We start from the raw sequence: 27,668 nt of genomic DNA, 5'->3' as shown, positions 1-27,668 counted from the left end.
CAATTTCTCCTCCTTGTAGTATATTGTTGAACTGCTTGGCAATGAGTGGGTGTATAACAGTTAGATGTTTCAACCAAAACCCATGCAGTTCATCTTCACCTGGTGCTGACCAATTTTTGATTTTCTTTGCTCTTTTTTCTACCATTTTTGTTGTTATTACTAGTTCTTTCATTTCAACTTCTGTTTTATTTGCATCCACCTCTTTTAACCAAGCCGCATCCTTGTTGTATTTCTTTGGGTTATCCCATATCTGCTTCCAGAACTGCACTGTTTCTTCCTTGTCAGGTACTGACTGATTCCTTGCAGTTTCTCCATTGATGGATTGGTAGAAACGTTTCTGATTGGATTGAAATTGGAGGTTCTGCCTATAGTTTGCAATTCGAGCTTCATATCTACTGATTTTCCTGGCTATAGCTGTTATTTGTTGCTTTATTATTTCCAGTGCTTCCTTGATCTTCCTTGTTTCTAAGTGGTATTTCTTGATTAGGTATTCTTTGGTCTTCTTGTTCTTCAGCTTCTTTTCTTTCATCTGTTCTAGCTTGCTTGCATGTGATCTTAACTTGCTGATCTTATTTTCTAGTCTAACCTTCCATTTTTCTGGTGCACTGTTTGTTTGTTTTTCTTTTTGTTGATTTTACATCCCAGGTATTCTGTTATAACTGCAGCTGTGCTGTACATTAGTTGGTTTGTTTCTTGCAGTGAATTGGTGCTTATACTTGCTATTGCAGTATTTGCATCTTTTAATGCTTGTGCTAGCTGTTTCTTTGGAACAAGCTTCAATGCAGGCAGCCTTATTCTGTTGTTTTTGTGCTGTTCTAGATGCTCAATTATTCTTTGTTTCAATTCTTTTATTTCTTTAGTTATTATTATTATTATTATTATTATTATTATTATTATTATTATTATTATTATGGATCATCGCACAGTCAGCCAGATGCTCAGACTGGATTTGGCATTTTGTCTACCTATCGAGTCCTTACCCAGGACTGGGATAGGCAGATGCGGATGTTTGATGGTATTACAGGTATCATCACAGGATGGAAGCAGTTCCTAGTAAGGAAGCCTTTTGTAATTGACTAATAGCGAATTTGTCAGTGCCAATGGTGTTCAAGTGGTGCTCCAGTTGTTTTGGGATTGCACCCAAGGAGCCTATCACTATTGGTACTACCCTTGCTTGCTTTTGCCACAGTCTTTCTATTTCTATTTGTAGGTCTTTGTATTTTGTTATCTTTTCCAGTTCTTTCTCGATTATTACTATTATTATTATTATTATTATTATTTGGATTAGCAATGAATTAGCAAGCAATGAACCATCAAAGATTTGGTTTACCTTTAATAAATAAAAACAGAGGTACACTTTTCCTCAGTTCTTTAATTTCAAATTCAGCTAATCTACATTACATCGCTTGTATTAAATCCTGTTTTATTTATTTTATTGCTTTTAAAATAGTGACAAAAAGGAAAAAAGTGCAAACATAATTATCAGAAAAATACATACTTTGTCAAAAGAAAGAAAAAAAACATATAGAAAATGCTTTTTAGCAAAAAATGGAAAAAATATTTTAAAAGGAAAAAAAATGCTTGTACATAATCCTACACCCAGTGGTGGGATTCAGCCGGTTCGCACGAGTTTGGCAGAACCAGTAGCTAATTTTTTGTTGCTCAGGCCCAGAATGGACTTCCGGAAATGGCATCCACACAGAGAACCGGTTGTTCATATATTTGAATCCCACCAGTGCCTACTCTAGTTACCTACCCACCTCCCCCAGGTAATATATGGGGAACTACATATTTATTTTTTATTTAGGAATTGTATTTCTCTGTTACGGCTGCTATTCTCCAACTTGCCTTGTTATTCATTTGGGCTTTTGGCTTCATGAGTCCAAATATAAAACTAAACATGATAAAAATGGGATTATATGTATATAATGTATATAATTGGAAAACTTCTTAATAATACCAAATTGTAAAACAAGTAAGAACAAAAAAATAGCATGGATTGAACTTTTTTGATATTCTGATGTTTGATACTGATGTAATCAAAACATTAATTGAAAGGGGCTCACCTCTGATCATCAAACAAGATACTTTGCTATGGTCATCAGATATTTTGAGAAATGCTTCATGGCATCATGTCACATTCAAATGTATATATATGTAATTTGTAACCTAATTATGTTTAAAGAGGTAAAGGTTTCCCTGCCAGTTGTGTCTGATTCTAGGGCATGGTGTTCATCTCCATTTCTTGGCCAAGGGAGCCAGCATTGTCCGACATTTTTCATGGTCACGTGACCAGCATGCTATACTCCAAAAATGCATGAAACACCGAAGTGGGGTACCTATTAATCTAATTGTATTTGCATGCTTTCAAATATGCTTTTCAATATATTTAAAATTGAATCCATAGGGACAAAAGAATATTCTAGTATTTCCACTTACCAGTTTCAGCTGTTCTTACAGATAATGGTTCAGATGACTGATTCCCATGACCAAGGCGAGTGAATGCTCTTACCGAAATGTTATACAAAGTGTATGGGTTCAACTCATTTAAAACAAGATGTGTTGTTGTAGCATTTTTAATTATTAAAATACTGCCATTATCAGACATGATTTCATAATGAGTTATTATCCCATTAGGCGTTTCAGGTGGTAACCACTTTAAGTTGACTTCTGAGGCAGTCACTTCTAATGCCTCAACATTCTGAGGTGGTGAACTGGGTTCTTTCATTCAGAAGACAGAAAAAAAGTGAATTGAGTATTAGGGTGCATTCATTCATAACTATTTTAAAATACAGAATTTATCAGTTTGTGTTCTTTGTATTTTTATAATATATAAACCAAGATTAAGTAACCTTTTGTGAATTAAAGACATATTAGTTGCCAAATGAAACCTTTGGGAACAAATTTGTCAGTGTATATTTGAGCAAATATAAAACAACTTTTGGACATGCAAATGTACAACCTTTAAACATGTGGAAGTATATCCAATCTCAGCATATGCACATGCATAAACATTTTTCTCAAACACACTAACATACTTACATATGTACCTGCACACACAAGTGTACGTACATATGTTCTTGTACAGTATATATCTGTGGCCTATACTCATATCACATTCTTTCCTACTTGTCTTGTGCAAAATACTCTAGTTTCACCATTACCAGCAGCAAAATGCAATAATCTTTGAACTGTTGTGATAAGTGGAAGTTGCAAGCCATAATTCAGAATTGTTAAAAATAGCAGAAATTCCGTGATTCTCATCCTCATTGTCAATTTCCTCTACTTACTTCATCACTACACAGACCTTCATATCACTGATGCTGATGCCTACTCTAATACCACATTTGCCTTCAGTGGTAACTTTCTACCTGTTCTCTCACAGTTAAAACTGTGCTATTTAGTTGATTACTCTGCAGCCACATTTATAAATTAAAGTTAAGAATTAAAATTTCCTGAAGCTAGTTAATATATTTTAATATGGTAATAATATTTAGTGCTGTCTCTTATCTTAGTGGGAGAAAAAGAATTTTGTCTAAAGAACTTTAAGAAATTGCTTACGATGTTGTTTGCAAAATATCTTTTAAAAATTGACATATGAAGTATTAATTAGTCATACTAAACAGCAAGAGAAGTTGGAATCTGCCTCCCCCCAAAAAATGACCAGATTTATATGTAAAAAACAGACATGGCTTACATGTCTATTTATTATTTGTATAAATTTATTGCTTAATGGGCATTTTAGATAAATCAACCATAATTGATCAAACTGAAATTATAAAATCAATATGAAAACAATGTACTTACCATCTTCAAGTGTTCTTATAAAAATATCATTGTCTTCAGAAAGTGCACTTTCTCCAACAGTTGTGGAAGCTGTTACCCTCATTTTATAATCTGTGTACTTTTTTAAGTCTAACAAAGAAAAACCAAATCTATAAATGAAATTTACTGTGCCTTCATTTGGGCACTTTTACACATTTTTTGTTTACTCTAATAGATATTGGAGAAATTTGCTTTCAAGATATTTCTTCTAGCAGGTTGCAAATATAAGGACTTTAGAATAAATATTAAATATTAAATACAAGTACTATATGGAGAAACATTCAGCATGTGACCTTGAACCATAAAAATGCCTCTAAAATGCTTTCTTAATTTTACATTTTAGGCTTGATTTTAATTTCTAATGGTCCAAAATAAATAAATAAAAACTCATATTGGCGAGTTCAGTATTTTGACATTTTCCTTTTTTTTTGGTTTCTTATCTTTCATATGTGCAAATTAAGTTTTGTGATGAGTTAATTAAAATGGATTATTAAATTTATTTCATGGTTAAAATATTGCTGTTTTAATTATTCTACTCATGTTATTATATATTTATTTATAAATGGCTTATTTCTCCTGCAATTAAGTTGTACTTTGTTTGATGTTAGGAACTTTGTCCTATTTAATATTACAAAGTAGTGATATTCAGGATGTTCAGTGGCAGGGATCAAACATAAACTAATGATACTGTGAACATTTTTATTTATTTATCAAAGATTTTTACCTAGATTTGTATTGCCAGTATAACAATGTGACTAGTCCAAATATACGGTAAGCTGAAATACATTAAATATTTTCCAGTTGGTAATATTATATTGACATATGCACAAAATGTTTATTTTAGCTGACACTCCAAATATTTTTTGCATTTATTGGATTTCTCAACACATTTTTAAAAGATTGATTATTGTCTTTATTTTGAATGTGTAATATTTTCATTAGGTTTACATAGCCACCCATCTCATATAAGTAACTCTGGACAGCTAACACAATAAAAACCCTAATATAATAACAAGATGTAATAAATAAGAATGAAGAATAAGAGAAGCATAATGACTAAAAAATGTCTGGTCCAGGAAAGGGCTCAATTGTTACCCAACAAAGATTTGGACAAAAGCCCTCCTGGCCATGGCTATCACCTGCTCTTTGAACAGAAGCCATGAGGATCCACAAATTGTACTCTGGTTATGGCTGGGACAGTACCATTACATCCAGAAAGATGGAAAGATGGAAAAATTACCAAATCCAGGAACCACTCTCTCTTGCTCAGATTGAACTGAAGCCTGTTCTTCCCCATCCAAGGTCCCATAGCCTTCAGATACCAAGACAGAACCTCCACAGTATACAATGGCCATACCTGGGCCAAGATGTACAAATAAGTATCAGCAGCACCTTGATGGTACCTCTATTGCCATTGAATTATCGCACCCAGCAGTTTCATATACTGTAGATGTTAAAAAGAATGGAAAGAGTAATGAGCCCTGAGAAAACCCATAACCCACGGGACAGGCTTGGAGCTGTTATCCTCTCCTGCCATCAATACTGACTGGAACCACTTTTGGAGGAATGAGGAGAATTATTTCCACTTATAGCTCCTTCTTTGTTGTATATTCTTATTTCATTGAAGTAAGGTTCAGTGATGGGCAATTAAATCATATTACATATATCTGGAATTTATTTATTTGGCTCTATTTATGTAAATCTGGCCCTGTCAATATTGGAACTACCAGATGCTAAAGTGTGGCTTAACAAAAATTGTCAACTCTTAGCCTTTGAAGTGGCACTTCTTTTAGTCTGTAATCTTTATAATAATGTGGCATGTATAAAGTATTCTATCCTTTTCTTTTTCTTCTTTCTCCCTATACATGTTAGCTTGTTAATTGTTTTTAATTTTCATACTTTGTTTGATTTGCATTCATGTTTTTTATTTAATTTGTAATTTTAAGAAGAGCAATAATAATATAATGATAATAATGAATGTATTCACTATGGTTTTACTTGATTAAATTCTTTTTAGTCATGTATTACAATTGTGGAATGTGGAAAAATATGTAAAGAGAGAAAAAGAATATATATTTTAAGGTAAAGTACAATCATGCCACAACTTGACATAAGTAACTTCTACAGAATTCTATTTTAACTTATATTTCTCAATATTCATTCACACTCTCACTTTGTCCCTTCTTCCTTCCTTCTTTCTGTTTCTCTCTCTTTATTTATATATATAAAAAAACCATCCCACCTGTAATCAATATGTGTTTTTCTGATGTAGTCAGTTGAAAAGCTCTGTTGGTATCCACCTCCATGGCATAAACTGTGTAATGTGTGATTTTTCCATTGGGGTTTAATGGTTTATCCCAAAAGAGCAAAATTGAAGATGAACTAATATTTTTATAATTTATATTTTCCACAGAACCTGGAACTACAAAAAGAATAATTCATTTAGAAATTTACATTTAGAAAAACTGAAAGAAACTTAATACTGCCAACATGATAATATTTCTGTTATAAAAATTTTACCTTGTTCGCTTGTCTTAGAAATGAGAATAGCTGGTGGTCCTTCTCCAATGATGGTAAAAGCAGACACAGCAATTGCATATTTAGTGAAAGGCTGGAGTCCATTTACACGATATGACAGCTGCTCAACTGAAAGATTGATGGTATCAAATGTTTCATATTTTAAAAAAAGTAAAATCAGTCATACACATTTCTAATTTAGGACTAGTCTGGAGGATATTATTTCTAAAAAATGGTATAAGATTGCAGTTTTTGCGTGTTTATGTTAAATGGTCAGTATCAAAATAACTGCAAAATTGATCAGCATGAGGACATTCATTGCACAGGAAAGAATAAAAAACAGGAATGTTGTTTCTATGCATGTTTAATGAAGAAGAAATCGTACTGGATTCAATGGATGTTATTCCAAAATAAACTTGCATATATTTACAAAAATAGATTGCTTTCATTTCTGAAGCATGTTTGCATCAGTGCAAAAAAGAAAGGTAATCTTAGATATTGGAAATGAAAAATACGTTTTTGAGCAGTCACTGTAAAACAAAAATAATAGCTAAGAATCATGAAGATAACTTTCCAGCAATGATTTTATTTACCACTGACATTCAATGCAATGAAAATAACACCAGAATCATTGTTCTGTTTCATTTAATGACTCCCTTTTAAAATTTCAGAACATTTTTAAATCTGTCAGCCAAGCTTCATTTAATGGATCATAAATATCTGTGTTTTGTAACAAAAAAGCTCCTTTGATAATGCTATGCAAGTGAATGTACTAATGGCATCACTGTGTCAAAAGGTCATCTCCACCTGTTGGTTGCCCCATGTTGCTGAGCTGTAACTTTTTGACCTATTTACCTTTAGTGACATTTGGAAGCCTATTTGTCAAAAACTATTGGGGAAAAAATTAAAGGTCTGCACGGGACATAGAGATATGTTAATCTCTTCCAATCACACCTGCTCTGGCAACTGTAATAACTGATTGTCTATGCAGCTTGTGCAATGGGTTTGGCATCTCTTTCTCTGGGAGAGAGGTCAACTGGGTGACAAGGGGCTGCTAGGCTCTGCTTGTGTGGTATTTCTCCTTTTGCAGAATGTGACATCAGCAAATGCCCACTAACAAGATGACTGAACTCTTTGCTAAAGATAATTCATGTAATAGCCATGGTCTGAACAATGAAGTAGCTATAGAAAACAACTTTTTTCCTACTTACCAGAATTTAAATATAGTTCCACCTCATCATTTAAAGTTAGAAAATTATCAACAGGAAAATTATCAACAGTGTATTTTACTGGAGAAAATTCATGTACTCTTGGGAAGATTTCAGCTGAACCTTCATATAAACTGGTCACTGTTTTTATTTTATTCAGTGAGGAAGATAATGCGTATTCTTGTATCATATCTATATCCCCAGATTCAGTAAAATCCTAACATAGAAAGAGAAGAAAGAAATAACTTTCCATTTTTGAACTTTAGCGATAGGAATGAAGACAAAGGGAAAATGTGAAAATATTAAATGTAGGCAAGCATGAATTGGGATTAAAGTACCTTAATTTTCTCTGTTAGAATTGTATCTTCAAGGATCTCCTCTGCTTCCTCATGTGAAACTTTAACTCGGTACTGAGTGATGATTCCATTTGACTGCTGTGGTTTTTTCCAAGCAATTCTGACAAAGGTCGCTGCTTCCTCTACTACATGCAAATCAAATACAGGTCCTGGAACTGGAATGTAATGTATATAGTAAAATTACAGAACAGCAAGCATTAGAAAATGTTTAATCTTAAAATTAATAGTATCTGTAAAAGAAACATTTATCTGAAGTTACATAATTCTGATGGATACAGCAAATGTCTACAGTGTTGCCAAGAACACTATGGGAATTTACTGTTGTCTTCTTCTAGCCTACAGTGCAGACATTCTCAAGTTTAGCTTCCAAGCTTAACCAGGTGTTGCTAATCTACTGATGACTATTCTCACCATTCTTGTTTTTTAATCTAGTTAGGGGCTGATGAACGTCCAGTCTGTGGACCTCATCCATTCTCATCATTCTGCCCAAGGAATATTGAGTGAAATGCCACATCTCCCTAAAGCCATCTCCCCAGTGAGAACTGCTCTTGACAGCATTTTAGCTATGCACCTGTAGGTATAATTTTGCAGTTGAGATATATCCTCTGGAGGTTGGATAGCAGAGACTGTCTTCATGATTACTTTCCATTTATTGTAAAAGAACTGGGGGTGGGGGAAAGTGCATGGAAAGAACAGCTTAGAAACAATTAATACACATCTTGCTTTTGAAGTGAATATTTTACACAGTAATGCATCATATGAAAATTGAAGTAATTTCAGTTAAAAGAATCTGTGTCCTAATCAGCTTCTTTAGTAAACAAACTTTTATTGTAATCACTTACTGCCATCTAGTGGCCAAGTAGTTGTGCTGTCCTAACCATTGGGACTGAATAAACTAAGATTGTTTAATTCATCTTTCAAAAACAAAACAACAACAATAATCCTTAATAGGTAACAACAATAACAACAACAACAATAATGATCCAGTCTGACTTCTAAATATTATCAGAGAACCTGCTGAATTTTACATACAATTTCAACTGCTAAGGAATGCCATGAAACTAATGGAAGACTCATTCTTATTTATATCGTTATCATTTATTCCATTGTTCTTGGAAGCAAGCAAATGATCCAATGTTACTCAACATTTAGAGCTGCACACAAATACACACCCACATCTTCCATGGGCTGCATTTGCCAACATTATCTGTCCATATTAAAATATGAATACAATGTATTAAAATTATATATTTCTATGACATATATAGCTTACCTCCTGCAGGTGTGAAAATTGTTATATTTGACTTTGGGCCCATTCCAGCACTTGTTTCAGCAGCAACAAACACATCATATAATGTAAATGGTATTAGATTATTAAATGTAAACTTGAGATCTTTTGTGCCGTTATCCAAAATACGAACTGAAATAATAATTTTAAAATACCAAAAACAGATAGTTAGGCTCTTTGAAATTATTTTAAAAGAATGTTTATCCTGATTATGTTAAAGAAAACTGAAACAGGCAAGTATTATAAACTGATCAGATATGTCAGCTTCATGTGAATGAATATTTTTATGACACTTGATAAAAAGATGAAAGACAAAAGATGTATCCTGTCAGTTTAATCCAATTAAATGTTACTACATACTTAATTATATCAGTACTCTGCATATAATTTAATTGACAATACTATGTTGGCTTGCAGGATAATTACTAGATTAAAGATCTGACCATGCACTGACTAGAGCAAGCAGGTTTAGGGTAAAACCGGGTTTTACCTGCAATTTTGGTATACTGGCAAAATGGATCAACATTACCCTTTCAGTTAACAGGGCATAGAGCATGTATCCTTAATGTATGATTAAAGATAGTAACCTAATCTATAGTTTCTTTACCTTACTAAAAATGTTAGATGAGCACATTGACTGATCAAAGTCACAATGGGTAGCATATACCAATACTTATGACTCATCTGGTGATTATCATTGCCTGGAAGATTAACACAATAAGCCCTTCATGGCATGGGACTGGGCTGTCTGAGGGATTGCCTTTCCCCACCTACATCAGCCCAGTCCTTTTGATATTCCAAAAGGCCCTTAAGACCTGGTTATGGCCTGAGGATCACATGGAACCAGAGATATTTTTTTAAATAAATATTGTATTCATTTTCTATTATTACAAATCATAAGCGCTTAGTAAACAACATGATGTCCGGGTACATTTGAAACTCAATGTTGCATCTTAACTTCTTCAATATAAATCTGTTCAATGCTACACAATAGTGTTTTTTTTCCCCTGGTCCTCTCTTTTCATTTTCTCAACATTGAACAAATACAATTCTTACTACTATTAATGCATACAAAATTAGATATACACATCATATTTTTCTAGTGTTATACAAATAACAGTAGTATCAATTTATAACCTTTTTTCTAACCACTTTATATTTAAATAGTATTTGCAATTAAAGTCTCCTTATTAAATCAATGTCTGTTTTTCGAGCTCTTATTTAAGTTTAATTTCCCATCAGTATTCAAAATGTCTTTGTCAGTTATGATTTTCTCAAAATTAGTTACATTTGTGTAGCCAGAAATTTCATTTATAAAAGCCATCTGAGTGTTTTTATAATTCCCATATCAAAAAAGGGTACTATTCTAATTATAAATCATATCTTTCTTATTATAAAAATCTATTTGTATCTATGTATTAGCTATACTTTTTACCATATTCAAACCAATATTGGATCATATAATATCCTGTCTGGTATGTCAGATCTTCTGTTTTTTTAGTCTAACTCTAGCTTTCTTCCTTTGCCGGTTGGCTTTCCAGCCAAAGTAATTAAATCACTAAAAAATTCTTCCTCTGGTTTTGTGAATATTGCTTGCAATATTGAAGAATATTGCAAGCAATATACGACCTTAAATTGGAAATCTCCAGAGATGTTTAATTTTTGAGGGGCTGTTTTTGTTACCTTAAACTATGGGTTAAAAATAAGAAAATAATGAATACACCAAGAGGAAGATGAAAATGCAGAAAATAATGGTTGGATGAATGAAATCCTGAAAAAGAGTTTAAAAAACAAATGATATGGGGGGCATAAAAATGGCTAGCAAGGCTAGAAAGATATGAAGAGGTAATGGTGTTGGTATAAAGTAAATTTAGGTATGTTTTTCTTTTCTATATCTTTGCTCATTATTTCTTAGTCTGAGTTCTGGATACTGTTAGTTATCCCAAAAAGAAGTAGTATGATGATATATAAGTAAATGTTATAACTGTATAGCGCTAATAGTTTTATGAACCAATTAATGACTAAACACAGTAGATTATGAAACATGTGAATAAAATAATAGAAAATCAAATTAATTGATTTACCAGTTTGTCCATATAATTCCACTTTGTAAGTAAACTTTCCAGTAACAATGTTTGGTGGCTCCCATGAAATTGAGAAAGATTTTCCTGTAACATTTCCCGTGACAAGATTTTGAGGAGGATCTTCTGGAACTAAATTTTTAAAAAAACATATAGGAATACTTATTTCATAAAATCTGAATTGCATCCTCCAAGTTTCTTTTCATTACTGCAATTATTTTTAAAATTCATCCTGATAATAAAACTACCAGAAAATCAATGCAGTGGCAATCCACATCAAGAGATATAATACTCAGTGGAACTCAAATTAAAATGAGCATTCCTAATATGCCAACATATAAAATGGCAGATTTTTGTGCACCTAGTTAAGGAATTGATATAAAGAAAATAATTTCTGGGATTTTATGGCTATGAAAAAAACTTCATTTTTTGGGGGGCAAAATACTTTACTGTGGCAGTAAGATGAAAAAGGCTGGATCAATCATTCTACTTCCATATGCCCAGGTACCCATTCTTGTATTTCCATTCCCGAACCTTCCCCCAATTACCTAAGAGGTTCCAGGGAAAGCAGGAATGGAAAACCAAGCCCATTGCGAGTAGTATGGACATGTTGTGATATGCACAGGTTGCCAGTTTGTCTCCAGGTGCCCATCAAGGTTTGGGCTGTGACTTACAAAGCCTTGTATGGCACAGGATCTGCTTATTTGAGGAACTGTTTCTTTCCCAGTGTATCTGCTCAGTCAATTTGATTTTACAGAACTGAGACACTCCAGGTTCCTTTGATTAAGCAATGTCATCTATTGGGCCCCTGGAATAACCACCACCACCACCACAACAACAACAACAACAATAGTAACTCTCACAGTTATTACTGTTGAGCAAGGTACCACCTATACTGTATCTGTGCATTTGGTTTTTCTTGCCTACATGTAGAACTTTACTTTTTCACCATTGAATTTCATTTTGTTAGATAGCGCCCAATGTTCAAGTCTGTCAAGATCCTTAGCAAAGGAGATTGACATCCCTTGTTTTATTCTATGTGTTGCACTGTCATTTATATTTTATTGTAATTTGTTTGTTGTGAGCTGCCTAGTGATGCTAGGAGTTGGACGGCATACAAATTAAATTATTTCTCTTGGAGAAAAATTTATAGATGTGGTCATTAAGAGTCAAAAATGACTTCATAGCACATCATGACTTTTTTTAAAAAAATCAATTGAATATAATCAAATATGTTTCATAATAAGGCAGAGATTATTTTACTTTATTCTAAATAAAAAGCTTGTGTAGGTTTGTCCATAATTTGTACGTGTGTCCCTGTTTCATTCTTAATATTAATATTTTCTCTCAAATACATAAACTTTAAGCCTTCAAGTCAAATTTTAGGCACTCTGTTGAAATAAGGTAGATACAATTACACTATCTTCCTATTTTATTGGCCAATAAACATTTAAGTATAAAATACATTATTAGAAGCCTCAAAAAACAACTGAAAGCCAAACTTTAGACATCACTTTCTAAAAATAATCTTGGTTATGCATTTAAACTGCCTTGAATATTTGCTTCAACTTTTAACTTTGTTAGTGATATCCCTAACCTATTGCTATTTTTACACAGCTGACAAAATGCTTCAGCTGCTTGAACTGTAATGAAGATTAGGTCAAACACGACATTATTTAAAGGCACTGGTGGTCATAAAAAGAACAAATATTTTGTATTATACTAGCTGCCAAAATGAGAACAGCTGTTAATGAATAGAAATAAATCTTATCCATGAAAAGCCTGATCTATGCTTTCTAAAGATTATTTATCATTCTTTATAAATCTTGCCAAATATAAGGGCATCAAGTACATTGTTATAAAAACAGTTATCCTTGAAATAGGATAATTAAGTCCAGCAGTTCTACCAAGAAATACATCTTACCCAAGGAACATTATTGACTAATTTGCAAGGCCAGTGCTATCTTTAGTGAAGTAGCTGGTTCAAACAGCATATTTTGGATATAAAAATGCTCACTTATTTAACATATAGTTGCTTTGTTTTTTATTTGTGATTTGGTTACTAAGCATTTTGACTTGAATAGATAGAAGGTAAAATTGGTTACTTAGTTGTAAAAATATCCTAAGTTGTCCCAAATTTATGAAAGATTTCATTTTTTTCTTCAATTATGGAAAAAAAACAATATTAAGCTCTATTTCCTTAAACTAGAGGAAAACGTGCTTTAGTAGCATTATAAAGTATATATTTCCATCTGTTTTAAGGAAATGGATCTTTCTGAAACAGGGAAATATGGACTGAAAAGACAGTGGACATTAGGGAAATGTAGCACAGTTCAAATCCTAATCAGATTGGATTTGAAATTGGATCTGAAATTAAGATAGAATACACAGACTACTATTCTCATTACAAATTACCTTTCCCTCTATTATTTGCTTGTTGAAATTAAAGTGTAATAATCAGCATGGAAAAGTATTCTGCTATAATTCTCTTCATTATACTTTAATTGATTAGTTTACGTTTTTGACATTGATAATTTCAAATACTAATTTGTACTTCATATGCCCCCTGCCCTTTCATGTATGGGCTTGAGAAATTGCCTGTAAGACTCAGAGGGAGATAAGAAATCTAGTCATTGGTCTATAGCAGGGGTGTCAAACTTGCCACGTCATGTGATGTGTCGTGATGTATCGCAGCTTTTTCCCCATTGCTGGAGCTGGGGTGGGTGCGGTTTCAGCATGACGCATCTGGCCCGGCAGTTTGACACCCCTAGTGGGCCGGCAGTTTGACACCCCTAGTCTATAAGATAATGTATATCATGCAGATTTACAAACTTCAATATAATTAAATTTTTATTGCAAAAAAATTTTTTTTGTTTCAATATGCTTCAGATGATTCACCACATGTGTCTTATATGATGAAATAAAATGCAAATACCTACACTGAACCAACCACAATTTTTATTCAGATTTCTCACTGACACCCATACCTCTTATTTTCTTAAATCCAAGGGTCAACAAAACATGATCCATTCCTTATACAAGGACAAAAAGCAACATACCCCAAAACATACAGTATTTCTGGAAGATAAATTATCCTAGGATACATTCTGAAAGCTTTGCCAATTGCAAATGCTTTCCATATTGATTTCCATTCTTAACTTTGTTACCTGAAGAATATGTACCTGATTCTGGTGTCCTGACAATTGCACTGTCAATATAACCTGCTTCAGTGGTTACTGCTGAAACTTCAAAAAGATAAGTTGTGTATGGCCTAAGATTAGTCACCACAAAACTGACAGGTTCATTCCAGACTGAACTCATTGCCTTGGGAACAACTGTACTTGAGATAAACATAGTGGTTTTACTAGATGTAGTTGAAGGAGTGGTAGTACTCCATAAAAATGATTCACTGTTATCCTGTAAAGACAAACATTGAAATAAAAACAATTATTTTTGTGGATGTTTTTATTGTTTTGATATTTTAATTGTTTTAAAATTTTAGAATTGTAAGCATTTGTAAATTGCTTTTCAGATTATTATTTTATTCCAATGACATATAGGAGTAAAAACTGTTTTCATGTTTTTAGTATGCCAACGCTGAAAACTTTTTTTAATGTTATATATATATATATATATATATATATATATATATATATATAGAGAGAGAGAGAGAGAGAGAGAGAGAGAGAGAGAGAGAGAGAGAGAGAGAGAGAGAGAGAGAGAGAGAGAGTAAAGGAGAAAAAAAAGAAAATGTACTAGATACTAAAAGAAAATGTACTAGATACTGATGCAGATGGATAAAAATACAAAAGCTGTAAGATAAACTTAACTTGATAATCAATGAAGGAGAATATTTGTAGCTCAGGGTTGAAATGAGGGGTCCTTGGTGCACTCTGAGCTTGGTTGTTTTCTTGCAGACATTTCATTACCCTAATTAGGTAACATCATCAGTGCTAGTAAGGAGTGCTGTTTGCTGTCAGTGTATATTCTGGAGTCTTGTCTGTCTGGAGGGGTGGAGGCAGTCTTAGGGATTCTTTGGTTAGGCAGTTTACTAATGGCTCTGAGTCATTAGTAAACAGCCCAACCAAAGAATCCACCCAGACAGGCAAGACACCAGAATATAAGCAAACAGCAAACAGCACTCCTTACTAGCACTGATAATGTTACCTAGTTAGGGTAATGATACATCTGCAAGAAAACAAGCAAACTCAAAGTGCACAAGGACACCTAACTTCGTAATGTCAATCAATTGATCAATACACATATTTCTTATTTAATAATTTCAAAAAAATATGTTGTTACATAAATGTCTGTCAAATTATGCAGCTTAAATTGTGAAGTACTTCATGTATATATTAATTTACTATTTGGAACTGCATATGCTTAATAGCATCAAAATATGTCACTGTGATTGTGGCATACATCATTATTGTTATCATTTAGAGATTGAATTTTTCTGTAGAATGCTTTGAAGTTAAACAGAACAGGACTTATGCACTTTCAAGAGTGGTATTCATACATGACAAATTAAAATTCCTTTGTTTTTATAACTGTTGAAATAGAGAAATTGTCTTTTTGGATTTGACCATCTAATTTTGATGACAATAAGATTCTATATTTTGCTATTGATGTATGAAAATTCAAGGATGAATTTTGAAATTGTTGTTTCTGTTAAAAGGAAAATTCATTAAAAAAAAGCTGCATTCCAAATCATCTGGAATCTAGATAAGACTCTATAGCTGAATAGTATAAATTCACTTACTTTAGCAAATGCAATCAATATTAATTGATGACTAAGATGATAATATATAAAGGATACAGTTCCTAAAAGCAAAACAAGAAACAAAATCCCCAAACCAAAAACCTAAAAGAAAAATTTAAAAAGAAAACATTTCAGATAAATAACATTAAAATTTAATTTAAAATACCAAAGAAATAAAATGTGTGCTTGTGATTAAAAGGACAATAAAGTAAGTTTTTTTTGTTCTTCCGATCATGCTTTACAGATCTCCTATTAGTTTTGCTCTTAGGATCACTCACATTATGCCCTTATGCTGCTATCACTCACTGATTTTTTTACTGTGAATTTTGAACTGAAATGTGGACAGTCCTGAAGAATCAATTTTTATTTTTATCTATAACTGGCATGTTTTAATACTCACATTGCATTCTGGTAACCTGCCAGACAAAAGGTCTTCCACTTTAACAGAAACATCCTTCACTATTATTCCACTTCTTGCGTGCTTTACACTGATTTTGAAACTAGTTATTTTCCCATTTGGCTGTTGTGGCAAGAACCAAATCAGATTTACAGCTGAGTGGTTGAAAGCTTCAACTGTGAGATTTACCACTTTACCAGGTGCTTGGGAAGAGAGCAGCAAAATAAAAAAAGAAAGAATGTATTTGACTCATTTTAAATAGACTCTATTAAAACAGTATTTTGTTACTACCACTGCATTACATGAAGACATCACAGAGCAAAGTGAGCTCATACACTGTTGTAACTCTAGGATGTCAAACATAAACAACGGATTTCCCTACTCCTTACTCCCTGGGCAGGATTTTCAGATTCTGCAAAAATTTTATCTACAGCAATCTACTGTATGTAATATATAATTATTATATATTTTAGAGGTAGAATAGAAAAAATATTTATATTGAATATATATAAATATTTGAATGTAAACAATGATATTTCCCCCTCCCGGGCAAAGGGGGGGGGAAGAGGGTTGTCTGAATAGTGGTAGAGCCTCTTATGCACCCCCAATTTTTTGGGGGGGGTGAGAGAGTGCTCCCACGGAGTTCAGACTGTCTCCGCTTCCCAGCTGCTTTTGTCCCTAGGGACAAAACAAGCCGTTGCAACCACCTCCGCGTTTAAAGGGATCTGGTGAGTTTTTTAGAAGCAGACAGAGTTGACTAGAGGATTTAGCTTTTGCTTTCTTTGACTTTATATGGATTTTAAGTTTAAAGACTTATTTTTACGTTTATATTCCCTCTTTTTACTTTTTACTTTTTGCTGAAAGGGAAAGTAAAATGGCGATCGGCAGATTTTCCGGCGTTTTTTTTTTTTTTCTCCTTTTGGGAAGCTAGAATGGCGATCGGTAGGTTTTCTGGTGTTTTTCTTTCCCTTTCTCTTTTCTTTTCTTTTCAATGATTGGAATGGATGTTTTGCGATTGGTTTTTTGGATTCTAGAGGTATTATTAGTTTTTTTGTTTTGTTTTTTGTACTTTTAAAAAAATGGAATGGATTTCTTTTTATTTAATTCCTTTTTTCTTCTTTCCTTTTTTTTAACTCCCCCTTTTTTATTTATTATAATGATCTCCCTTTGAAGGACTTATTGATTTTTTTTTGGAGTTAATCTCTCTTTTTCTCTTGTTTAACTTTTGTAAGTGTTTAGTATTTTTTTTGCTATAATGACCTCCTTTTGAAGGATTTTTTGAATTTTTTTGGATTTAATCTTTTTTTTCTTTTGTCTAATTTTTGTAATTCTCAAGAAGGAGTAAAGATTTTTTTTTTTAAGATGGCTCCAAAGCGTCCAGGGATTCCTACAGTTCCTAAATCAATAGCCTCACCCTCTTCCTTGGTCCAGCCAATAATTGTGAAGGATCTGCAAGATATGATGGGAAATGTTATATCTCAAATTAGGGCAGAAATGAAAGAGATTTTAGAGGAAAATAATAAGATCTTGAGGCAAGATATAGTTTTGGCTTTAAAAGGAGTTGCCTCTGTTTTTGAAAAGCTGAATTCCCGTGTGGAAGAGGTAGCAGGAAAAAGTGGAATTGATGGAGGGAAAATTTGAAAGCATGGAAAAAGAAATGGAAAATGAGATTCTTATGCTTCAATATGGACAAATGGAATACGCCTTAAGAATTAGAGGCTTGGGAGAGTCTTTGCAAGGAGATCTGAAAGAGATGGTTGCAAAGGACTTTGCTGTGATTTTGAATAAAGAAAAAGAGGAAATACTTAGTGAAACTGAAAAATTATTTAGAGTTAATTCTGTGGTGGCAGTGCAAAAGAATTTGCCAAGAGATGTGGTAATTTACTTTGGGAAAAGATCCCTGCGCAATGAAATTATACAAGCTTTTTATAAGAAGAGATTTCAAATTGCTTTACAAGACGTTATAATTCTAAAGGAGATCCCATCTAAAATTTTAAGAAGAAGAAAGGAGTTTGCTTTTTTATCAGATGAACTTAAAAAGAGACGAATCTCGTTCAGATGGGATGTTCCGATTGGAATGGTGGTGAATTACTTGGGGATATGTTATAGACTTAATACTGTTTCTCAAGCAAAAGATTTTTATACCTCGGTCCTGGGGGTATGTTCATCGCTATCTATTAAGTTTAAAGCCTTGGAAGAAAAGAAGGTTGAATTACAGTCTGAAGAGCCTATACTTATGAAAATTGGGGAACCTCAGCTTGAGGGGCCTCAACAAGTTCAGATCGAGGAGCAGAAGATAACTTGTGCAACATATAACTGTAAAGAAAAGCAGCAACAGAAGAAGAGTAAGGAAGCCTCACATCTATTGGTTTCTGAACCTGCGGGAGAAGTAAGACTTATAAAGTTTTTGGAGCAACCTTCAAGGGTAGAATTGCTGTCTGAAGAAATGGAAAATGGGAAATCTCAGTTTGAGGGGCTTCAACAAGCTGAGAGGAAGGGGCAGAGGATAACTTGTGCAACATATAACTGTAAAAAAAAAGACCAACAGAAGAAGGAGTTTAAGGAATCCTCACATGTATTGGCTTCTGAGTCGGTGGGAGAGTCAGGATTTATAATTTCGGAGCAACCTTTAAGGGCAGATCTCAAAGCATTTCTCTCGAGCTTGATGGATAAGAGAGACTGATAAGGATGGAGATCGAATGAAAATTTTATATGGACAATTGAGACTGATAAGGACTGTGTTTCTTGTGGATGGAATTTGTTATTGGTAAAGATTTAAATGTTTAATGTGTTCATTGTGGATGGAATTTGTTATTGGTAAAGATTTAAATGTGTATAAGGGAATTTTAATGTTTTAAGTTTTAAGTAATGTTTAAATTTGTGTTTTGGAGGGAGTTTATAAAGAATGATGGTTAATAATATAAGTAGTATTTGGGTTTTTTTTTTTAATTATTATTATTATTATTTTTAAGATGGAATTTGTTATTGGTAAAGATTTAAATGCGTACAAGGGGATTCTAATGTTTTAGGTTTTAAGTAATGTTTAAATTTATGTTTTGGAGGGAGTATAACTTGTTTAATTAAATGTATTCAGATTTGTTTATGATTCATATTAGATTTTATATTGTAGGTATAGATGTTCAAAGAAAGTAAAGTTTCTCTTTTCTTTTTTTTGAAAAATTTTAATTAAGCCTGTACTCAACTCTGGGAAGGTTGGGGGAGGGTTTGGGAGGTTTGGGGAGTTGGGGGAGGATATGGGAGGGTGGGGGGGGTTGGGGAGGGGATTTGTTTTGTAAAATTTAAAAACTTTCAATAAAAAAAACCAATGATATTTGTGGTTTTTTAAATTAGCTGTTAAATTGTCAAATTTTATACAAATTCTTCAGGAATATTTGTTGAAAGTTTGTCACTTCAGTGAATTTGTCATACTTAAATGTCAACAATAACAAAATCTAAATTTACAGAATAAACTTAAATCTGAAGATAAATTTAGCATTGTATTATTAAATTAATAATAAACCCTTTATTATCAAAGTATAACATGTATACAGTTAAACTGGCTGAGCCTCCCTACGTTTTCAACAGTGTCTAAATTAAAAGGGTTGACCTGTAAATGTATTTGACTGGATTTATGTAATACTACAAGTTTCTATCCACATATAGTACAGGTAATAAACTTAACATTTAATTTAAAAACAAAAATAATGTTCTCATAATAACATGTGATTCAGCACAATTTGGCTCTTCAGATCCAAGCATATCTCACTTTTCTGTAGGCTAACAAGATGATTAAGAGATGTTATAAACCAAGTTACCACTTTCTGCAGTTTGAAAGAGAAATGGCTCACTAAATATTCCAATGCCAGCACTATTTTCAGCAGCAACCTGCAAGAGGACAAAATCAATGAGAACTAAGACAGTATTTTAGGTGAAACAAACAATATTCATGCAAACTACCAAATTTATGTATGCTTCTGTGGGGGGAAAGTACCCAATAAAAACAGAAGATAGAAATCACCTGCATGTTGTCAACACATTCTTTACTAAGTGCTATGCATGGTATGAATGATTCCTTTTTTTCTCAATGAAATTAAATAATGCTTGATAAAGGTATCACTGGCTCCATACATTGCCATTATGAGAATTGCTTGATTTGAGATATTGCTTGAACAGTTATGGCATATTCAACAAACTGGAATATTAAACATAACTGATTTAGTACATTTTACATATATATAGACTTTTAATGCATAATTGCAATATTAATATACTGAAATATTACCCAAACTATTCTGAAATTGTCCTGATAATGAGATACTTCTCAAATTAATCTTTATCTTGAACAACTTATCTGACTTTTGCAATTTGGCATCTTGCCATCAACTGTGTTAGACTGGAACTTTCAGGAAAGCTATTACTCCTGTCTGTTTAAACTTTTGCAATATGTAATGCATTGTTTTATGATGATCACATCAAAAATGAACGTGTGATTTTCCTCAAAAGTATGAGAAATATATTATTCTTATCAAATAGAACAAAAATGCACTGGGACAAAAACAGGGAAGGGAAGGGGAGGGAAGGGAAGGGAAGGGAAGGGAAGGGGAGGGGAGGGAAGGGAAGGGGAGGGACAGCTTATTAAAATGCATAAGAATACTACCAGCTCTGGAAATTAATATATTTTTTCACTATATTAGATAACTAAATGCAAAAACTTCCACTAGAGAGCATAACTGAAGTGAAACTGAAGTGAAATTATGTGCCTACAGTCAGATTTACATTAATTATATTTTGAATGGATAGTATATATATATAAATGCTTACAAATTTCAAAAAGTAAAATACTGCATTTTAAATTATATTTTATAAATAATAAAAGATAAATTTACCTGAATTTCATAAGTTGTTCCAGGGTTAAGGTTGGTTAGTAGAACTTCCAAACTATCTGGTTTTGTTGTAACTTGGGTGTAAATATTTTGCATCCAAGGACAAACCTCTTTATATTTAACTATGTAGGATATAATTCTCCCATTTGGGAAATGTGGTATATTCCATGAAAGGAGAATTCCTGCAGATCCGACTTTTTCCCCAGCTAGGAAAACAGGAGGTCCTGGATCTGTATAAATTACATATTTTTACATTAAACCTTTTCTTTAGCTACTGCAGAATAAGGAGAGGGTTTGCCAGTTTTTAAGCATCAAACAGCAGCAAATATGAAATTGGCTTTTTTTAACTTCATGAAAGATAATAAAGTGCCTTTTGGAACATCAAGTAAATTCTTTCTCTAAGAATTTTAATGGAATGCTGTAATATTCATAAACAAATAGCTTCTGATGCCAATTTACTTTTTTAAGCTCAGTATTAAGGCATCTGTGAGTTTGCCAAGACATTTTTGAGTACTCATATTTTGGCAAGTGTATCTTAAATCAAGATATTTTTCAAAGGGTAATTTTCTCTTCAAATATGCAACTCTGGAACTACTTCTTTAAAATAAATACGTTCCCAATTACTTTAGAGCAAGCACTGTGAACAATTTCAATTTGCAAAACAGAAACATTTTGATAAAACACTCAAATGCAATTTTGCCATAAACTCACTGGTTACATTAGTTGTTACTGTTCTGCTGACAGGTAAACTATACATTGAAGAGGAAACCGAAGAAACGGTCACGTTATATATTGTCCCAGGAGTGGTATTTGAAATTTCAGCCTAGAATGTGAAATTAAGATTTAGAACTGCATCTCTCAATCTCTCAAATAAAGCACTGAAAAATTCAATAATACATTTACATCACTAGTATTCATAACATTTTTAAAAAATATTTTAAAAAACATACATTACTCTTAGGTATAAGCTGCCTGTTGAAAAAATGTTTAAAAAGCAGTAAGACCCATCAGTTAATAGTTCATTTCAGTGGTCCTGTTTATTTGTAGGATTCTGCACAGTTTTAAGTAACAAAACTAGACTGTTCATATCAACTGAGATAACCTAAGAAAATATATTAAGCTATCATAGTCATTGAAATATAATTTACATCAATCAACACTCAGTATTCATATGAAATACCTGTGCCTTTGCAGCTCCAATAAAAAACAGAAGCACGATAACATGAAAAATCATGGTTTGTATATATACATAAAAATATCCAAATACTGCAATCAAATAGTGCTCTTAAAACTTTGTGATGGCTTATGAGAGAAATGTTGCCTGCATTAATGAGTTATGTCTAGATCTCCCTGGCAAGTACACAATTAATGAACTTGTATTACTCAATAGCTCAGCCCTGCCTTTGTTAAAATATTCATGAACACTTAAATGACTGGCTAGAGGTCTGAGGTAGACTTGTAAAAGTATCATCGCTGTTGTTAAGGCAACAAAGAATAGATGTTGAAATCTGCTCTTATAAATTTGGTACATGTAGTTTTGCATTCCCAACCCAGCTTAAAAGGCACAAGATAGAATGTCACACTATGCCAGTTGTCCTGTTTGCACAGCTTATAAACAAATTCGAACTACAGTACTGTAAACAAAAGCCCTCACCTACCTGATACTGTCCACTTCCCATATCTTGGAGAGAAACAAAGCCATGAGGAGGTGCAAGCTGCACATGAAACTGTTCTACATATCCATTTGGAAGCCTCCAGTGCAAAGAAAAGGAATGTGAGGACACATTGAAAACTCTCAGTTTCTGTGGCTTTTCAGGCTCTAAAAGAAAAATTATTTATACATTACTCTTTCCATTAAGAAAGATTATTACTAAAACATTACGTTCTAAATAAATTAGCTCCAGTACATAGAGCTTTGCATGCATCAACTATCTGTACATAAGCTATATACTATTAAGATGTTTAAATCCCACCCCAACTTTTTTTTCTGTTTTTCTTTAAGTTAGTCTTGACTCTAGGCAATTGTTTGGACAAATCCCTCAAGTTACAGGGAAGTGGTCATCAAGAAGAAGTCACCCAGCTGGCATTCTGCCCAAGGTGGGACTAGAACTGTGATGGCAAATATTTTGGATTCAGTGTGTCAAAAATTCAGAAAGTACCTAATCTGACTCTTCTGGCATATTATCTCCATAAGAATATGAATAGGAATGCTCTTGGATGACCCACTCATAGACCCTCTGAAAGTTGCATAAAAGAGCCAAGCTCTTGCATGGTCTGTGGACCCTCTGAAAATCATGCAAGAACAGGCTCCATTCTTTTGTGATTTTCAGAGGCTCTAGAGACAGAGTGAGAGCACGCCCTTCTCATTGACTTCCAGAAGCTCCAGAGGTTGTATAAGAACAGACCACATTCGCATGCAACCTCAGAAAGCTGAACAAAAACAGAGCTGCTGGCATGTCGCCTGTGACACACATATCATAGGTTTACCATCACCAGATCAGAACTCACGATCTTCCAGTAGCCTGATGCTTAACCACTATGCCAAACTAATTCTCTTAGATTCCCATTATCTGTTCATATATTGAATATATAAGTAAATATTTAAATAATTTAATCCCTATTTTTATTACCAAAACCTATCATTTTGCATGAGAATAACTGTTACAGTAGAAAATATTGACAGTATCATTTTTAAATCAAGATTAGAACCTGGTCAGTGGAAAACAAATCATGGATGATTTTGAACTTGAATTATCTCTTCTTGTACTTGTATAATCTTATTCCTAAAATATGCTTCACTTTTAATTCCTCTATTTTCAGTTTTGCAACTTTCCACAGAAGTATTTCATGCAAGAAGGTGCAGCATTAAATAATTATTTGCCAAACAACCCTTTTTAGCATTTTCACCATTTCCAAGATAATTGTGTTTTATGAGTCCATCAAATGATAAAACAATTTATACTTTTTCACAAAACCCCAGTGTAACATGTTTTGAAACTAATTCTAGTAGCATATTTGTCAACAAAACAACTCCCAACATAGATATTCACAAACCTGTCACAAATTCTGTAAAGGAAACTGCACTTTCAGCACTGTCTTTTACTCTCTGCAAAGTGAAGTTATAAATGTTACCAGGAGTCAGATTTGTAATGGTGTGATGTGTCTCAGGAGCTAAAATAGCATATTCCTCTGTGAATGTCTTGTTTGAGACAGATGCTTTGTAATGGCTGAAGTCAGTCTCACTTGGATTCCATGTTAATTTGGCAGAAGTTGTATTTCTCAGTGTTAAGGTTAGACCACATATCTTCATTGGTTCTGAACAAAATTTGAAAAAGAGACACAATATATGTGGAAAAGCGACCAAATATTAAATAAATACATTTCTCTTGAGCAAAACATATAGAAACTTTCTTACAACACTTTGACATTGCTTCTAGAATGAAATTAACTCTTTCAAATGCAATCTGATAATAATTATTTATTAACGACTAGCGACAATTCCAATGCAATGAACATGAAAGGCTGATATAATTCTTTTTCTCAGCTTTTTTTAAAATCTCATTGAACAAAATAATTGGTTGCAATTTGGAGTCAATCTTAATTTCTTATATGCAACTGAGATTTTGCAATTTAGCAAAATGTAGTTTTTACACTCCAGGTACTGAGAAATGGTTTAGCATAACATCTTAGCATCATCATTGCCTGGTCTGTATGTATGTGCGTGCGTGTGTATGTGTGTGTGTGTGTATGTGTGTGTGTGTGTGTGTTTATACACACAAAAAAAAATCTTAACTTACTTTTGGCTTAGCATGTCTGATCCCCAAAATTATGTATTTTATGTTTGTATTACATTAGCCAGTACAGACAAAGGCACACTATGTTGACCTCTTTTCAGTCCTTATTTTCTGGAATTGTGGCATCCCTGAAGGCATTTGAAGCAGCAAGCCCGACGGTGTTATGTGCAGTCCCACGAAGATACCTTGCAGCCCACACAAGTCCAACAAAACAAAATGCCTAACATTCTGTCTCTTCTGCTTGCTCTGTCTGGATGGTCTCACTCAACTGAATAGCCAGTGCATGGCTATTCAGTAGACTAAACACAATTTCCAGGGTTATAAAACATGTGCTTCATACACAGGCATCTGCTTTAAATATACAGGCGCCCATGAAATCTACTTGCTTCTCAACACCAACTCTCAGCCTCCTTGTCCATTTGGGAAGGGGGCACATAATCAAAACTCTTCTGAACTTCTTGAGAAACTTTGGTTTGGGGTTGCGGTTTCTAACGTGGAAAGTGGAATTTGCACATACATACATATAGCGGGCTTGATCATAATTTGTTCAACTCTGTAAGATAATATGGCTCAGGAATGCAGCCCTTTTTAGATAAACTATTATAATTCTAGTAAAATTATAAATTAAATAAAGTAAATTTTAGTAAAATAATTTTATTTCTATTTTAGAGTGACTAGTAGCGTGCATTTTATACTGTCTATGACTGAAATATTATATGTGTGTGTGTGTGTTTGTAAAAAGGAAGATATATATATATATATATATATATATATATATATATATATATATATATGCACAGTTTGGAGGCAGGCAGCAGGAGGTAGGGCAAGGAGAGCTATGCATATATCAACTAATACAGCTGAGCTGCGTGTGATGCGCCCAACTATATGCGGGCGGCGAACCAACGGACCTATTACACGCTCAATGGCTAAATTATTGGTAGTTAAAGGGCTATAAAAACAATGTCTCTCCAATGTTGGTTTACTTTTTGATAATGTTAGCTTAGCAGTAGCTAACGAAAGCTCAGTGCGAAATAAATTTTATGTCCCGGAGATCAGTATGTCTTCCTTTTTACAAACAAATATATATGGGACTCAGATTTTTAAAATGATTATATAAATGTATGTGTATATATGTGTGTGTATATTTGTGTATATTGTACATGTGTATATGCATGTATATATATATGTTTGTGTGTGTAATTTCAGTCATAGACAGAATAAAACTAATAATATAACAGTTAATGTAAAACAGAGAGAATATATATATATTATTTGGGAGAAGAATGTAGTCCTTTTTTAAGGAGTCTTGGGCAACTTTTGTATACATAATTTCAGGCTATTTATAATTTGTTAACATAAAATTAAAATAATGTATCAGATAATTACTTGTTGTAATTTTTATCTTCAAAGGGATACTGACATCGTGTCCTCTTATTGTCTTTACTTGAAAAATGTATTCAACTCCAGGCATGAGATTTTTCACTATAGCCCTATTATCAGGCATTATTGTTGTTTGAAGAGTTTTGTTGCTGGTTATCAAGCAATAAGAAAGCTAGGAAAAAACATACTTTCACATCATATTCTAGTAATATTTAAATACAATTTTAAAGTCATCAAGATAGCACAGCATAGAGAATGCACTGTAGGTTAGAGCCAAAAAAATTGAATGGAATAAGCTAGTATTCATATAAAAGTTCAAAAACTACTACAAAGAATAAATTCTATAACAATTTTCTTGCCAAACAAGAGATAGTAGAAAATATGTCTGTACTGGCATTATTAAATCAATTAAGCAATGGCAATTACTATGAAACGGTGATTCTGCAATATTGCCTTTGCTTTATGTGCTGGCCTTGATGCTTTGCAACTGATGATCTACTTTTCCCATTATATCACAGTAAAATACGCAATATTTTTGTTTTTTATTTTAAAAATTTACACAAATAAATTATTCAGATGAATCCATTTTCCTATGGCTTTCTAATCTCGGGATGATAAAAGTAGCTGAAGCCTAAATAGTATATGCATTGTATATGATGTGTGCCACAACAGCCAGCAATCTATTTTATACCTTTGAAGTACGAATCAATGATACATTTCTTATCACAGTTCCATAATATGATATTCCGACTTCTCTGGCAGTATAGAGAGCTGTGATGACACAGTGGTTAGAATGCAGTATTGCTGGCTAAGTGCCCACTGCCAGAAGTTCAATCCTGTCTGGCTCAAGGTTGACTCAGCCTTCCATGCTTCCGAGATTGGTAAAATGAGGACCCAGATTGTTGGGAGCAATATGCTGACTCTGTAAACCGCTTAGAGAAGGCTGGAAAGCACTATGAAGCAGTATATAAATCTAAGTGCTATTGCTATTTTAGGGGCCTAGACTTCTATTACAAAGGCCATTCCTGTCAGATGTATTGTGGAAACAAGTAGGCTCTGTTTTGTTTTGTTTTATTTTATTTATTTATTTGTTAAATTTATTTGCTACCTATCTCACTGTGGGGCTACTCTAGGCTACTCTATGCTGCTAGATGATACATTCAGGCAATGAAAC

The 27,668-nt window shown here is 33.1% G+C and overlaps 1 protein-coding gene across 1 annotated transcript in view; it reads right to left on the bottom strand.

Annotated features, from left to right (window-relative positions):
* Positions 1-27,668, bottom strand: part of PTPRQ (protein tyrosine phosphatase receptor type Q) — a 155,844-nt gene that overhangs the window by 119,503 nt on the left and 8,673 nt on the right. The window contains exons 7-22 of the mRNA XM_039362963.1: positions 26,501-26,666; positions 24,372-24,632; positions 22,976-23,136; positions 22,029-22,140; positions 21,321-21,547; positions 20,250-20,319; positions 16,438-16,637; positions 14,458-14,692; positions 11,279-11,407; positions 9,180-9,326; positions 7,889-8,061; positions 7,554-7,767; positions 6,346-6,471; positions 6,068-6,247; positions 3,808-3,915; positions 2,440-2,721 (exon numbers count right to left, since the gene is read on the bottom strand). Of these exons, the coding sequence (XP_039218897.1) occupies positions 2,440-2,721; positions 3,808-3,915; positions 6,068-6,247; positions 6,346-6,471; positions 7,554-7,767; positions 7,889-8,061; positions 9,180-9,326; positions 11,279-11,407; positions 14,458-14,692; positions 16,438-16,637; positions 20,250-20,319; positions 21,321-21,547; positions 22,029-22,140; positions 22,976-23,136; positions 24,372-24,632; positions 26,501-26,666 (2,791 nt within the window). The remainder of the gene's footprint in view (positions 1-2,439; positions 2,722-3,807; positions 3,916-6,067; positions 6,248-6,345; positions 6,472-7,553; positions 7,768-7,888; positions 8,062-9,179; positions 9,327-11,278; positions 11,408-14,457; positions 14,693-16,437; positions 16,638-20,249; positions 20,320-21,320; positions 21,548-22,028; positions 22,141-22,975; positions 23,137-24,371; positions 24,633-26,500; positions 26,667-27,668) is intronic.

The sequence above is a fragment of the Crotalus tigris genome, unplaced genomic scaffold (assembly GCF_016545835.1).
Source record: "Crotalus tigris isolate CLP2741 ecotype Arizona unplaced genomic scaffold, ASM1654583v1 scf7180000019496.3020429, whole genome shotgun sequence".
Lineage (NCBI taxonomy): Eukaryota > Metazoa > Chordata > Lepidosauria > Squamata > Viperidae > Crotalus > Crotalus tigris.
This window is presented reverse-complemented; position numbering and strand designations above follow the sequence as displayed.